General features: G+C 42.8%; 1 protein-coding gene across 1 annotated transcript in view; it reads right to left on the reverse strand.

Moving 5' to 3' along the window:
• Positions 1–13790, reverse strand: part of IL2RA (interleukin 2 receptor subunit alpha) — a 55595-nt gene that overhangs the window by 11479 nt on the left and 30326 nt on the right. The window contains exons 2-3 of the mRNA XM_043561528.1: positions 3296–3487; positions 210–320 (exon numbers count right to left, since the gene is read on the reverse strand). Coding sequence (XP_043417463.1) covers positions 210–320; positions 3296–3487 — 303 coding nt within the window. The remainder of the gene's footprint in view (positions 1–209; positions 321–3295; positions 3488–13790) is intronic.

Below are 13790 nucleotides of genomic sequence, written 5' to 3' on the forward strand. Positions count from 1 at the left end.
TCCCAAACCAGGAGGAAGCCCAGAGCCCAAGTTGGCTTGAAATGCTGAGCAGCACTACCACCTGCAGACACGATACAACAGTTCTTGTTTAGCTGATATCCTTAAAGAAGAGGGTAGTGGGACAGACTTCCCTCCTTTGGGGAACACACGCTAAGAGAAGAGTTGGCTTCTGGGAGTCAGCCAGACAGCCACTCAGATGCACTTCTTACCTGGAAGGTTAACTTGGTCCGTGGGCTGCATTTGGCTCTGCATTCCCATGGGGCTTTTTCCCTTCTGTTCTTCAGGTTTAGGGATAATTTGTCCATCTGTGGCCCTTGGGGCTAGAGAACATGGATAGAATGAAGCAAATCACTTCACAAATGCTTAAAATAGAAAACATTCTTGTGTGTTCATTTACTCAAGAAGAGTGCCTTTCCACTGCCTGCAACATGCCCAGCAGTATTGGGGTGTGGGGGTTACAAAGAGAAGCCACACCCTGCCCTGCCCTTGGGGTGCTTTCAGCATTGGCCTGTCAGTATCCCCATGCATGACAGCAGTGCCCTACAACATGTTTCTGAAAGAACTGGTAGATTTTCTGGGGTTTGTGTGTCTCCCCAAAGGGGAGTCCATTCTGCCATCCATCTGCCAACCTGTGGGCTGACTCCCTTGTCTCCCTAAAGCAGCTCATTTAAAAGTTAAAGGGATTAAGAACTTAAAAAAAAAAAAAGCGGGGTCGGGGGGGGGGGGTGCTCCTGGGTGGCTCAGTAGGTTAAACCTCCAACTTCGGCTTAGGTTGTGACCTCACGGTTCATGAGTTTGAGCCCCACATTGGGCTCTGTGCTGATGTCTTGGAGCCTGGAGCCTGCTTCGGATTCTGTGTCTCTATCTCTGCTCTCCCCCACTTGTACTCTGTCTCTCTCTCAAAAGTAAATAAACATTTAAAAAAATTTTTTTTTAATTTTTTTTTTCAACGTTTATTTTTGGGACAGAGAGAGCATGAACGGGGGAGGGGCAGAGAGAGAGGGAGACACAGAATCGGAAACAGGCTCCAGGCTCTGAGCCATCAGCCCAGAGCCTGACGCAGGGCTCGAACTCCTGGACCGCGAGATCGTGACCTGGCTGAAGTCGGACGCTTAACCGATTGCGCCACCCAGGCGCCCCCCCCCAAAAAAATTGTTTTTTAAAGTTAAAGGGATATGATCTTAAAGCAAGGAGGAGAGGAGCCTCCTACCACACTTGTCTCCATCGTGAAGATTTTGGCAAAGGAGTTGAGCATAGGCACTGCTGTGAAGGGGGTGGGGGGTCAGGGTTCTAGCTGGAGGTCTGTGGAGGGTGTGCTGGGAACAGCAGAGCAGTGCTCTCCAGACTGTGCAGTCCACGCGTGGTATAGCTGAAACAGAATGCACTGTGGCTCACGGACACCATCTCCAGGGGTAAGAAATAAAAGGACAGGGGGTGCCTGGGTGGCTCAGGTGGCTGAGTGTCTGATTCTTGATTTTGGCTCAGGTCATGATTCTAGGGTTGTAAGATTGAGCCCCAAGTCGTGCTCCGCTCTGGGTGTAGAGCCTGCTTGGGATTCTCTCTCTCTCTCTCTCTCTCTCTCAAAATAAATAAATAAACTTAAAAAAAAATTTTAAAGGACAAACAGACCCACCAGTTTTCACCATGTTCTGTTATCACAGAGTGCATAAAAGACCTCGTAGAGAAATTGGTCTCGTGAGAGCTTTCAGGATTCAATTGAGAACAAATGTTCAGTAGCAAAACTATGGTATTAGACCAACTCAGGCTTAGAAAGCCCCTTGGGGGTCATTCCCTCCAAACTCCACTCTGGGGAGGTGACCAGCCACCATCTCCCAGCGAGTGGCCCTGCCTTCTCTGTTCACCCTCAACAGCAATGATGAGGTTTGGGACCCTTAGTGCACAGCTAGTTCCAGTCACTGCGGGCATTGAGGGCCACGAGGCTCTCAAGCCAGGTTTTGAAGTCTAGAGATAAAGACATTCGAGGAGAGCAACTTCCTCCTCCTCTCTGCTTTCCTAGTGCAGATTTGGGGCCTTGCTCACACACCAGCCTGACCCGCCTGCGGGTTGTTAATCCTGCTCCCCCAGCCCAGCAAGGGGCTTGTGAGACTGAACAAGAGGCAGCAACCTTTTGGGGGTAGTGGGGTCTTTGGGGGGAATACTCCATGTTTTGGAATGCCCTGACGCTGGGCTGGGAAGGCCCGGGACCGATGATGCTTTCTGCCTGACCGTATATTTGACCTCGGAAGACATGCCCGGAAGACCCCGTGGTGGCCACAGTGAATATGTGGGTAATAGATGAGACTCAAATTCAGTGACATGGGCTTCTCTTCCCTTTTTACTCTCATCGGGGGAGGAAAGGCCTTGCCCACTGCCTCTGCTTTTCTACCCAGAGCCTCTTCCTTAGGGCTGCGGGGAAGGGCACTGAAGGAGAGGGGCAGAGGCATCGCGGGGACTAGTTAGGCGCTCACATGGCCGTGTCGCTGCAGGTAGAGCCAGGATAGGCATGTGTCAACAGCAGGGTGTGGGCGGCACCAGGCATGAGCTTCGGGGGCAAAATGCAAAACAGTAAATGCAGCCTGGCAGGTAGCTTCAGCCCACTGAAATTGTTCTTATTTTTCTTATTCTTTGCATAGGCTCATTCTGACTCTTCTTTTTCACTTTTAGCTTTAAAAAAATTGTGACAAGGAGCGCCTGGGTGGCTCAGTCAGTTAAGCATCTGACTTCAGCTCAAGTCATGATCTCACGGTCCATGAGTTCGAGCCCCACATCAGGCTCTGGGCTGACAGTATGGAGCCTGCCCGGGGTTCTCTCTCTCTCTTTCTCTCTGCCCCTCCCCCACTTTCACGCTTGGTTTCTCAACATAAATAAATAAGCTTTAAAAAACTTTTTAAAAAATTGCGATAAGTTATATATACATAGCGTAAAACTTACCATATTCATTATTTTTAACGTACAGCTCAGTGGCATTAAGTGCATTTACAGTGTTGCAAACTAGATTTATTTTCAAATTGTTCAGTAATTATTAGTATAACATCTGTTCCGTCTCTCCCTGCAAAATGTAAGTTCTCTGAGTGTTGGGGATCCCGAGTGCCTAGATCAGTCCTTGGAACTGGGAGGCACTCCTTAAATATTTGTTCAGTGAACTATTTTCCAGGAACCACTGAAATGAGTTGCTGGATAGCCTGGGCTGCCCACTTTTCATCTGTAGGGCTGAGTGAACAAAAAGCTGGAGCTCTGGCCCCCTCTGAGCTGTAGTCCTTCTGTTTCCTGTGGTGTCACAAAAGGGCACACTTACAGGTACTTATGCACCGGCATTTGTTTTCCCAGGAGGAGTGGCTCGAGTTTCCTGCACACAGCATGAAGGCTGACCCGTTGCTTATTCTGCGGAAGCCCTTCTTACATTCACAATTTAACATGGTGCCCGTCTTGTATGTGAGGGCTTTGAATGTGGCGTGTTGGATATCTGGCGGGTTTTCATCACACAGTTCTGCAAAGAAGAGGAAGCATGTTGGGAGGTCAGGACCTTCCGGTCACGTGCTCACACACTTAGCCTTGCCATGATTTCATCACACATCCCTGCACTTTATTTAATAAAGGATTTATGGGTACCCCACATTTTCCTAGAAACAAACTGAGACCGTTGCCATCGTCCCGTAGAAACTTTTGTATCCGAGACGGCTCAAAATGTAACTTCAACCAACTTCCTCTCCAAATTACAATATGTTTCGAACTGAATGAATAGAAATGAATGAGCTTTTATTCTGAATATGCCTCGTGCTGGGCAAATATAGAAAGAGAGGAGAGTACAGATTATAAGAGGAAAGGAAGGAAGGGAAGCCATGTAAATTTAATTGAGGCACAACATGTATCTGTGAGAAATACTTTTCAGGAAATAAGGATTGTCGGAATTTCTATAAATAATGACTCCTTGCCATTTTTTCTTTTCCGTTTCTTTTCTTTTCTTTTCCTTTCCTTTCCTTTCCTTTCCTTTCCTTTTCTTTTCTTTCCTTTTCTTTTCTTTTCTTTTTTTTTTTTAAGAGATATGTGTTGGGGCGCCTGGGTGGCGCAGTCAGTTAAGCGTCCGACTTCAGCCAGGTCACGATCTCGCGGTCCGTGAGTTCGAGCCCCGCGTCAGGCTCTGGGCTGATGGCTCAGAGCCTGGAGCCTGTTTCCGATTCTGTGTCTCCCTCTCTCTGCCCCTCCCCCGTTCATGCTCTGTCTCACTCTGTCCCAAAAATAAATAAACGTTGAAAAAAAAATTAAAAAAAAAAAGAGATATGTGTAAAGTGCTGTACTCAAAGTCTGGCAAGTAGGAAATACATATTTTTTTATCCATCTGTCCATCTATGAGTTTACCAGATTCCTTCTCACACCACAAAGACCTGACCCTTTCTCAGCTCCCTCAATAATCGGCACTGGCTTCCCACCAAGGACACTTGAAATAGTGGCCAAATGCCCAAGTATTAAGGGAGGAAAAAAAAGCGCTGCTCAAATCAGGTAAAGGATTCTATTGCATATCTTACAACAAGTTCTGCCTCAAGAGGTTCGATTTTTAGGAAAAAAAGCCACAGGCTGGATAAAGAAAGTGGATAGGAAGACTTACAGCAAACAGAAGGTGAGAAAGGACAGCCTCTCCGTCCACCAGTACAGGCACCAAATCCAGTCTGGTTGCCGCACTGGCAAGGACACTACTGACTGCTTAGTAATTGCTCAGTTGGAGTGAAGCTTCTCTGTGCTCTTACTCTTTGCCCAGCATCTTGCCATGCTGAAGGCCACCCTCATCATCCAAAACCCAGGATGATCCTGATCTCCTGAATAACAGAAAGTGGGAGAGTGCGGACAGCGTGCCCCACTTCTGACCAAAAAGGGACTAAATTGAAGCAATTTGAATGGCTCGGAGGGCGAGCAATTGAAAAGGAACACATAACATATGCACTCGCTACATACTGGTAATCATAATCGATAATAAGGCAAGAAAGGTAGCATGGTGGAACAGGGGAAAAGTGGGCTTCTAGATCCCAGCTCCACCAGCTTACTAGCTAGATACCTTCATTGCTTTTATTTATCTAAGGCAATCCCCAAACCACGCCCCCCAGCAACTTATTTTGTGGACATCAGTGCTGATTCTAAAGTTTACATAGAGTGACAAAACAACCCAGAATAGCCGACACAATATTGAAGGAGAAGAACAAAAATGGACGACTGAAACTACCTGACTTCAAGATTTACTATCAAGCTACAGTACTCAGAACAAGGTGGTATTGGTGAAAGAATAGATAAATAGACCGATGTAACAGAATAGAGAGTCCAGAAATAGACCCACATGAATATAGTCACCCGATCTTTGACAGAAGAGCCAAAGCAATACCATGGAACCAGAACAGTCTTGTCAATAAATGGTGGTGGGACAATAGGACATCCATATGCAAAGAAATGGAACTAGACACAGACCTTATGTCCTTCCCAGAAATCAACTCAAAATGTATCTGGACAGGTGAAGAAATAGGAAAAAGTGACCCATTTGAAAAAAAAGGAGTCAATTGATGGAGCATCTGGGTGGCTCAGTCTGTTAAGCATCCAACTCTTGATTTCGGCTTAGGTCATAATCAAATGGTTCATGAGATCAAGCCCCACGTCAGACTCTACAGTGACAGTGTGGAGCCTGCTTGGGATCCTCTTTCTCCCTCTCTCTCTACCCCTCCCCCACTCTCTCCCCCGCTCTCTCCCAAATAAATAAACTTTAAAAAAAAACTTTAAAAAAGGAGTAAATTGAAACAGAGTCTAAAATGACTCAGATTTGGGAATTAGCAGACGATTGACTGTCATTTATTTTTATAAGGAAAGTTTTAGAGGAGCAAAGCCACACTCATTCATTTACATTTGTCTGTGGCTGCTTTTGTGCTATAATGGCAGAGTTGAGTGGTTGCAACAGAGACTACATGGCCTGCTAGCTGAAAATATTCACTCTCTGGCCCTTTAAGAAAAAATTGTCAGCTACTAATTCTAAGGAAACATGATAATAATGAGTGAATCAATAGGATATCTCAGAAGGTAAAACAAAACTATAAAAAAAAAGAACCAAATAAAAATTCTAGAACTAAAAATTACAATATCTGAAATGAGCTTAGCCACACCTTGAAGACAAATCAAATAGAAATTATCCAAACTGATGAGCACAGCGAAAAAATTTCAAACAAAAATTTGAATAGAACTTCAGTGATCTATGGGATAATATCAGATAGCTTATCATATTTTTAATGCTTTTTTTTTTATTTCGAGAAAAAGAGAGAAGCAGGAGAGGGGCAGAGAGAGAGGGAAAGACAGAGAATCCCAAGCAGACTCTGCACTGTCAGCACAGGGTCTGATGCATGGCTTGAGCTCACAAACCGTGAGATCATGACCTGACCCGAAATTAAGAGTGGGACACTTAACTGACTGAGCCACCCAGGCACCCCAGTCTATCATATTTAACTGAAGTCCCAAAAGCAATAGGAGAACAAGAATGGAGCTGAAAAAGCATTTGAAGAAATAATGGCCAAAAAGTTCTGAAATTTGATGACAAACGTTGACTTGCATTTCTAAGATGCAGTTAGAAATGTAAGCAGTTAACTCCAAGCAGCATAAATATAAAGAAAACCACACCTAGGTACATCATAGCGACACTGCTAAAAACCAAAAATAATGAGAAAATCTGAAAAATAGAGAAAAAGGACATGTGACATACAGGGAACAATAGTGAGTAACGACAGACTTTTCAGCAGAAACAATGCAAGTCAGAAAATAAGGGTAGAATAGGTTTAAGGTTGTAAAAAGAAAAAAAGCCTGTAAGTCTGGAATTCTATCTAGGAAACATATCTTTCAAAAATGAGGATGAAATTAATATATTTTCAGGTAAAAGAAAGCCTAGAGAATTTGTTACCAGCACACCTGTGTTATGAAAGATAATGCTGAAGGAAGTTCTTCAGGCTATAACAGAAATACAGATCTACAGGAAATAATGAAGAGTGCTGGTAAATATTTACATAAGTGGAAGGATCAGCTTTTAATTTCTTTGAAAGAAAACTGTTTAAAATAAAAAATCATGTATGGTGAGTTTTATTATAGATATAAATGTAAAATATATAACAACTACAGTATAAAGGTTGGGATAGAAAAGTGGAATGTTTCTATCATAAAGTTCTTATAATATGGAATGATACAATATTAAGTCTAAGGGGATCGTGATAAGTTAAGGATGCATGCTAGAAAGCTTAGAGAAACTGCCAAATAATAATACAAAGAGCATAGCTAAAAATGGCAATAAAAGACATAGAGTATTAAAATACTTATTTTGTTAGCCAAAATTAAGAGAGAAAAGGGAGAACAGAGGAATACAAAACCAAATGAAACACCTGGGAAACAGACAAGAGGGCAGACTTAAAGTCAACCACATGAGTAATTATATGAACCATACACCAAACACATAAAATTAAAAGATGGAAACTTTGAGACTGGATAAAACAGCAGGACCCCAACTCTGTGCCGTCTACAAGAGAACATACTTTAAATACAAAGACACTGATAGGTTGAAATTACAAAATATAAAAGGATATTATGCAGAGTATGCATAAGAAAGCTGGGGTGGCTACATTAACATCAGAAGGTAGATTTCAAAATAAGAACCGGCATTCACAGATTACTTGATTGCTTACATAAAAGTACTAGGAAATCTGCAAAATAACTACTAGAACTTAGTAAATTTAGCAGTCTCAATATACAAAAATCACTTGTGGTTAGTTCTGTATGCCGGAAGCAACCAATTACAAAATTAAAAAATTTAAAAACAATTTCATTTATGATAGTATCAAAACTCGTAAAATACTCATGAATAAATTTACCAACAACTTGCAAGGCTTTTGGCCTGGAAACTCTGAAACATCACCAGTATAAATTAAAGAACTATGTACATGGAGAAATGTACAATGTTTGTTGATTGGAAGATTTATTTTTTAAAAAACGACGTCATTTTACCTTAAATTTTGCAACACATTCAATGCAGTTACGATTGAAAAAAAAATCCAACATGCTTTTTGGTAGAAATTGGGCAAGTTGATTCTAAAACCTCTTTGGAAACACAACAGACCTAGAATTTCTAAGACAATCTTTAAAAGAATGTACAGGGGCGCCTGGGTGGCGCAGTCGGTTAAGCGTCCGACTTCAGCCAGGTCACGATCCCGCGGTCCATGAGTTCGAGCCCCGCGTCAGGCTCTGGGCTGATGGCTCAGAGCCTGGAGCCTGTTTCCGATTCTGTGTCTCCCTCTCTCTCTCTGCCCCTCCCCCGTTCATGCTCTGTCTCTCTCTGTCCCAAAAAATAAATAAACGTTGAAAAAAAATTAAAAAAAAAAAAAGAATGTACAAACTTGGAGAATTCACATCATCTGATACCAAGATTTTCTATAGGGCTCCAGGAACCAAGACAGTGCATATTGGTAAAAGGATAGACAAGTAGTTGGGGAGCCTGGGTGGCTCAGTGGGCTAAGCGTCCGACTTCAGCTCAGGTCATGATCTCACAGCTCGTGAGTTGGAGCCCGGAGTCAGGCTCTGCGCTGACAGCTCGGAGACTGGAGCCTGCTTGGGATTCTCTGTCTCCCTCTCTCTGCCCCTCCCTGCTTGTTCTCTCTCTCTCTCTCTCTCTCTCTCTCAACTAAATAAACATTAAAATTTTTTTACACAAAGGATAGACAAGTAGAGTAATAGAACAGAAAGAAAGTCCAGCAATAGACTCACACATGTACATTCAGTCGATTGTTTTATGGATATGCCATGGTAGTTCAATGAGGGCATGAAAATTTTCTCAACAAATGTCCTGGAACAAATGGATAAATTTATGGGGGGAAAAAGAACCTTACTCCACATATAAAAATTAATTTTATTATGCATCTAAACATAGGAGATCCATACCCTCAATTTGTCCATAATAGGTGTACATATAAAAGTCAAAACTTGTAAGCTTTTTTAAGAAAAAAATTTTTAGTGTTTGTTTATTTTTGAAACAGAGAGAGACAGAACATGAGCAGGGGAAGGGCAGAGAGGGAGACACAGAATCGGAAACAGGATATAGGCTCCAAGCCATCAGCACAGAGCCTGACGCAGGGCTCAAACCCAAGAGCTGCGAGATCATGACCTAGCCAAAGTCGGTCGCTTAACTGACTGAGCCATGCAGGTGCCCCCAAAACTCTTAAGCTTCTAAGAGAAAATTAAGGCAAATAGCTTTGCAAGTTAGGGATAGGCCAAGATTTCCTGGAGAGGACCCCAGGCGCACCAGCCATTAAAGAAAAATAAATTAAAAATTTCTTCTCATCCCCAAGACATTAAGAAAATTTTAAAAATAAGCGATAGACTGGGAGCAAATGTTTGCAACACATACATCGGACAAAAACACTTGTGTCCACATTATATAAAGAATGATGAATCAATACTAAAAGGCAAACAACGCAATAAAATATGGGCAAAGACTGGAACAGTCATTCTCCAAAGAAGACGGGTGACTGTCCATCAGCATACTCAACATCACTAGGCATCAGGAAAATGCAAATTGAAAACCACCTCGAAGTATTCCATTAAAACGGGCGATATAGATAAGACTGATGACAGCAGAAGTTGGAGAGGAGGTAGAGCTACTGGAACTCTCTTACATTACTGAAGGGAGTGTAAAATGATACCATTCCTTGGGAAGCTGATGGGTTTTTGTTGTTGTTGTTATTGTTGTTGTTTTTAGTGAAGTTACCCACCCTATGACCCAGCCTATTCCACTCCTACGTTATTTGAGAGGAGTGAAAATGTATGTTTACAAGACTTCTACAAAATATTTATAGAGGCTTTCAATAATCTCAAACATATCGTGTTGAACAAAAGAAGACAGACACAAAATAGTACCTACTGTTGGATTCCATTTGTACAAAGTTCGAGAAAAGACAGAACTAGCGTGTGGAAAGAGATCAGAGGAATGGCTGCCTGTGGTGCATGGGGTTGGCTCAAAGAAGCCAGGCAGGTGATGGAAGTGTTGATTATATGGGGGGTACATATTTGAAAACTCATCAAATGGTACACTTAAGAACTGTGCATTTCACTATAATTTTGCCTCAAGAAGATCAGTTGAGAAATAAACTTAGCTTTCAATGTTTTATCAGAAAAAGAAAGAAAGAAAGAAAGAAAGAAAGAAAGAAAGAAAGAAAGAAAGAAAGAAAGGAAGGAAGAAAGAGAAAGAAAAGAAATAAACTTAGCAACTCTCATAATTATTCATAAGCACAAATAATCAAGGACTGACCTCAGATGCATTTGGAATCTAATGACTCAATCATGAACCAAGAACATCTCTAAACACTTAAATTTTTTTTTAAGACAGACAAATTACCTTTGAAGCAACTTTGTGTCCTTGAAAACTGTTTAATCGCATGACAATATGCTTTTCTAGATAAGACCATGGAAATTCCCAGAGTCATCACAACTTAGCCTGAACATCTGAGGACATCTATCATGTGGGGACAAGGGGAGTTCCACAACTTCTTTCTCCCACAGACTTCATTTTCATAAAAGCATCTTTCCTGGAATTTAGAAACACTGAAACTTCTCTGAACTGTAGCCAAGAACCAGTAAAGAGCCTGGCTAGGATCCTTTTCCCTGGAATGTCTTGCCAAGGCTGTTCCAAATATCATCTGAAGAAAGTGCGAGGTAGGAGAGTGTGGGGGATGTAACCCTCAAAGATCCCTTCCTTTTAAGGTAACCAGAGTAAATCTGTGATATTTTTAGCCTCCCTAGGTATCATAAAAAATATACATATATATAAAAATTTTAAAAACCCAGCAGTATAACATCTAACAAAAAGAAGAATCAAAAACACTTTGTCTATTCTCAAGTTTTGCACCGGAGTAAGGAAGGAGAATTCCACTTTATTTTTTTTTTAACTTTTATTTAATTTATTTTTCAAATTTACACCCAAGTTAGTTAGCATATAGTGCAACGATGATTTCAGGAGCAGATTCTTTAATGCCCCCTCCCCATTTAGCCCATCCCCCCTCCCATAACCCCTCCAGTAACCCTCTGTTTGTTCTCCATATTTAAGAGTCTCTTCTGTTTTGTCCCCCTCCCTGTTTTTATATTATTTTTGCTTCCCTTCCCTTGTGTTCATCTGTTTTGTGTCTTAAAGTCCTCATATGAGTGAAGTCATATATATGTCTTTCTCTGACTAATTTCACTTAGCATAATACACTCTAGTTCCATCCACATAGTTGCAAACGGCAAGAATCATTCTTTGTGATTGCCGAGTAATACTCCGTTATATATATATGCCACATCTTCTTTATCCATTCATCCATCGATAGACATTTGGGCTCTTTCCATGCTTTGGCTACTATTGATAGTGCTGCTATAAACATTGGGGTGCATGTGCCCCTTTGAAACAGCACACCTGTATCCCTTGGATTAATGCCTAGTAGTGCAATTGCTGGGTCGTAAGGTAGTTCTATTTTTAATTTTTTGAGGAACCTCCATACTGTTCTCTAGAGTGGCTGTACCAGTTTGCATTCCCAAGGAGAATTCCACTTTATATGGCTCAGCAAAATGTCTTTCAATACTTTTCCCCTATATTATCACTTACAAAATTTCTTCCCACGTAGCCTAACAGCCCCATTTATTCCCTAGTTTTACACCTTAAAAATTCTGAATATTCTTTCTTGGAATTCGGCCAACAGCGGCTTTTCTTTATTTCAAGTCTTGTACTTCTTTTCAGATCCATTTCTTGCTTCTGCCAAGGGCTGTGGCTTTCTAACAGAAATTGTTCTATGCTCTCAGTTCTACCCATGGGTCTGGAAGCTCAGGAGGCAAAGAGAATTTTCTTTAGAAGGCAGGGAGGGAAATACTTTCCTCTCTGTAATTTTTTCAGTATGGGTACAATTCTGGATTTAGATGTCATTTTCTCTTCAGAGAGTAAAGTGTCCGCTTTCTGTGAAGGGGAGGAACTTGGTGTTGGGGGATGGGGGTAAATGCTCCGAGCTTGAAAGATGGGGCTCCCAGGATGGGTGACCCACTGTAGTAGGCTCAGAGGGGCATTTGTGTGGCCTTGCCTTGTAGCTCTTGTGCTTTTGATGTAAGAGAGGGGAAAGGAGACAGACAGCGCCTATTATTAATCCAGAAAATCCCAAGGGCTTTGGCGTGCACTAAGAGGGAGTTAAACTGAGCTCTTGTGACATTGCCAGGGTTTCAAGTCTGGTTTTGGAGTTTCGCTAGGAATGCTAATTTGAAAGACACAGAAGGGATCCCATGTGATCGGCTCACTTCTCACACTTTGCCTCCATCACTGTCCCTGAAATGGTATCAGGGGGCATCTTCCCTTGGGATGTTTGTACAATTTATTGCCTCCAGGAATTCCCTACTCAGCTGAAGTACAACATCCGTTGGGTGCTTTTGGCTTCTTCTTCTTGAGTGACAGTGACTGAGAGCCACCTCCCTCTGGACCATATCACCAGACAGTTCTGGGGAGAAGGGTGGGTAAGGATGAGGAGCCCTAGGACCCTCTTCTCTTTTCACTGTGGTTTTGTCTGGTTCTTGTTTTCTTTCCAATGAATGCTGGAGGCTCAGCTTCCCCGTTGCAACCATGTCCCTAGGTAGGGAAAGATTAGGCATTGGTCGTCCTCGAGTCATGGAGAGCAAGAATGACAACCAAGGACACCCAGTGATGATTTGGGAGTTCAGACCAGCATTTCTGTGTCCCAGGCATCTGTTCTCTCAAATACTATGCCTGTACCATCAACTACCCACCACTGTTCCTAGGAGGACCTATGTGCAACCTCCACTTGCTTGGGTTCCAAATAAAAGATGGGAAAGGGGCCTGGGTGGCTCAGGCCCCTTTTCCTTGTTTCTCCACATGCCCTCAACTCCACTCCCCCAATATGAAGCTGCTCTTTTATCTTTTACCCTTTTGTTTTTGAAAGGAGAATAGAACTAGACTGAGTTCCCCACTGATATTTTTGTGTCCGTGAGTGAACCAGAAATACTAATAGTTGGAGGGCAGTCAGTCGTTGGATCCAACAGAGTGATGTCTAAGGTAGATTCTCTACAAAGAGTGGGACTATGCTTGTGTTCTCCGTGGGTGTGGTTCCCCACAATGAATGAGCATAAAAGTCACCTGGGGGTCTTATTAAAATGTACATTTGGGGGAGCCTGGGTGGCTCAGTCGGTTAAGTGTCTGCCTTCAGCTCAGGTCATGATCTCGCAGTCTGTGAGTTTGAGCCCCACGTCAGGCTCTGTGCTGACAGCTCAGAGCCTGGAGCCTGCTTTGGATTCTGTGTCTTCCCTCTCTCTCTGCCCCTCCCCCGCTCATGCTCTGTCTCTCTCTGTCTCAAAAATAAATAAAAACATTAAACAAATTTTTTTAATGTACCCTTGGATTCAATAGGACAAATGTGGAGGCTAAGACAATTTCTGGTTTCTAACAAGCTGCCAGATGCTGCTGGTGTCACAACCACACTGGGAGAGGCAGGGGCTGCCACATCTCCCTCTCCATCCGCCCCACCCCCGCCCCGGTGGACAGGGGGCAGGCTCGGGGGCCAGTGAACGTGAACCTGTTTACAAAGCACTTTGTTTCCAGGCGCCTTACTCAGTATCTAAGACGGTGCAGTAAAAACTTACTCAGCGGGAGGGAAGGTGGGTGAGTGAAAAACGGTTGTGGGCTAGGTGATTTGTTTTTCTTCTCTGATGTTGTTCAAAATGAAAGAGAACCCTTCTGGCCTTTGTGGCCCATGTGAACAACATGA

The sequence above is a fragment of the Prionailurus bengalensis genome, chromosome B4 (assembly GCF_016509475.1).
Source record: "Prionailurus bengalensis isolate Pbe53 chromosome B4, Fcat_Pben_1.1_paternal_pri, whole genome shotgun sequence".
Lineage (NCBI taxonomy): Eukaryota > Metazoa > Chordata > Mammalia > Carnivora > Felidae > Prionailurus > Prionailurus bengalensis.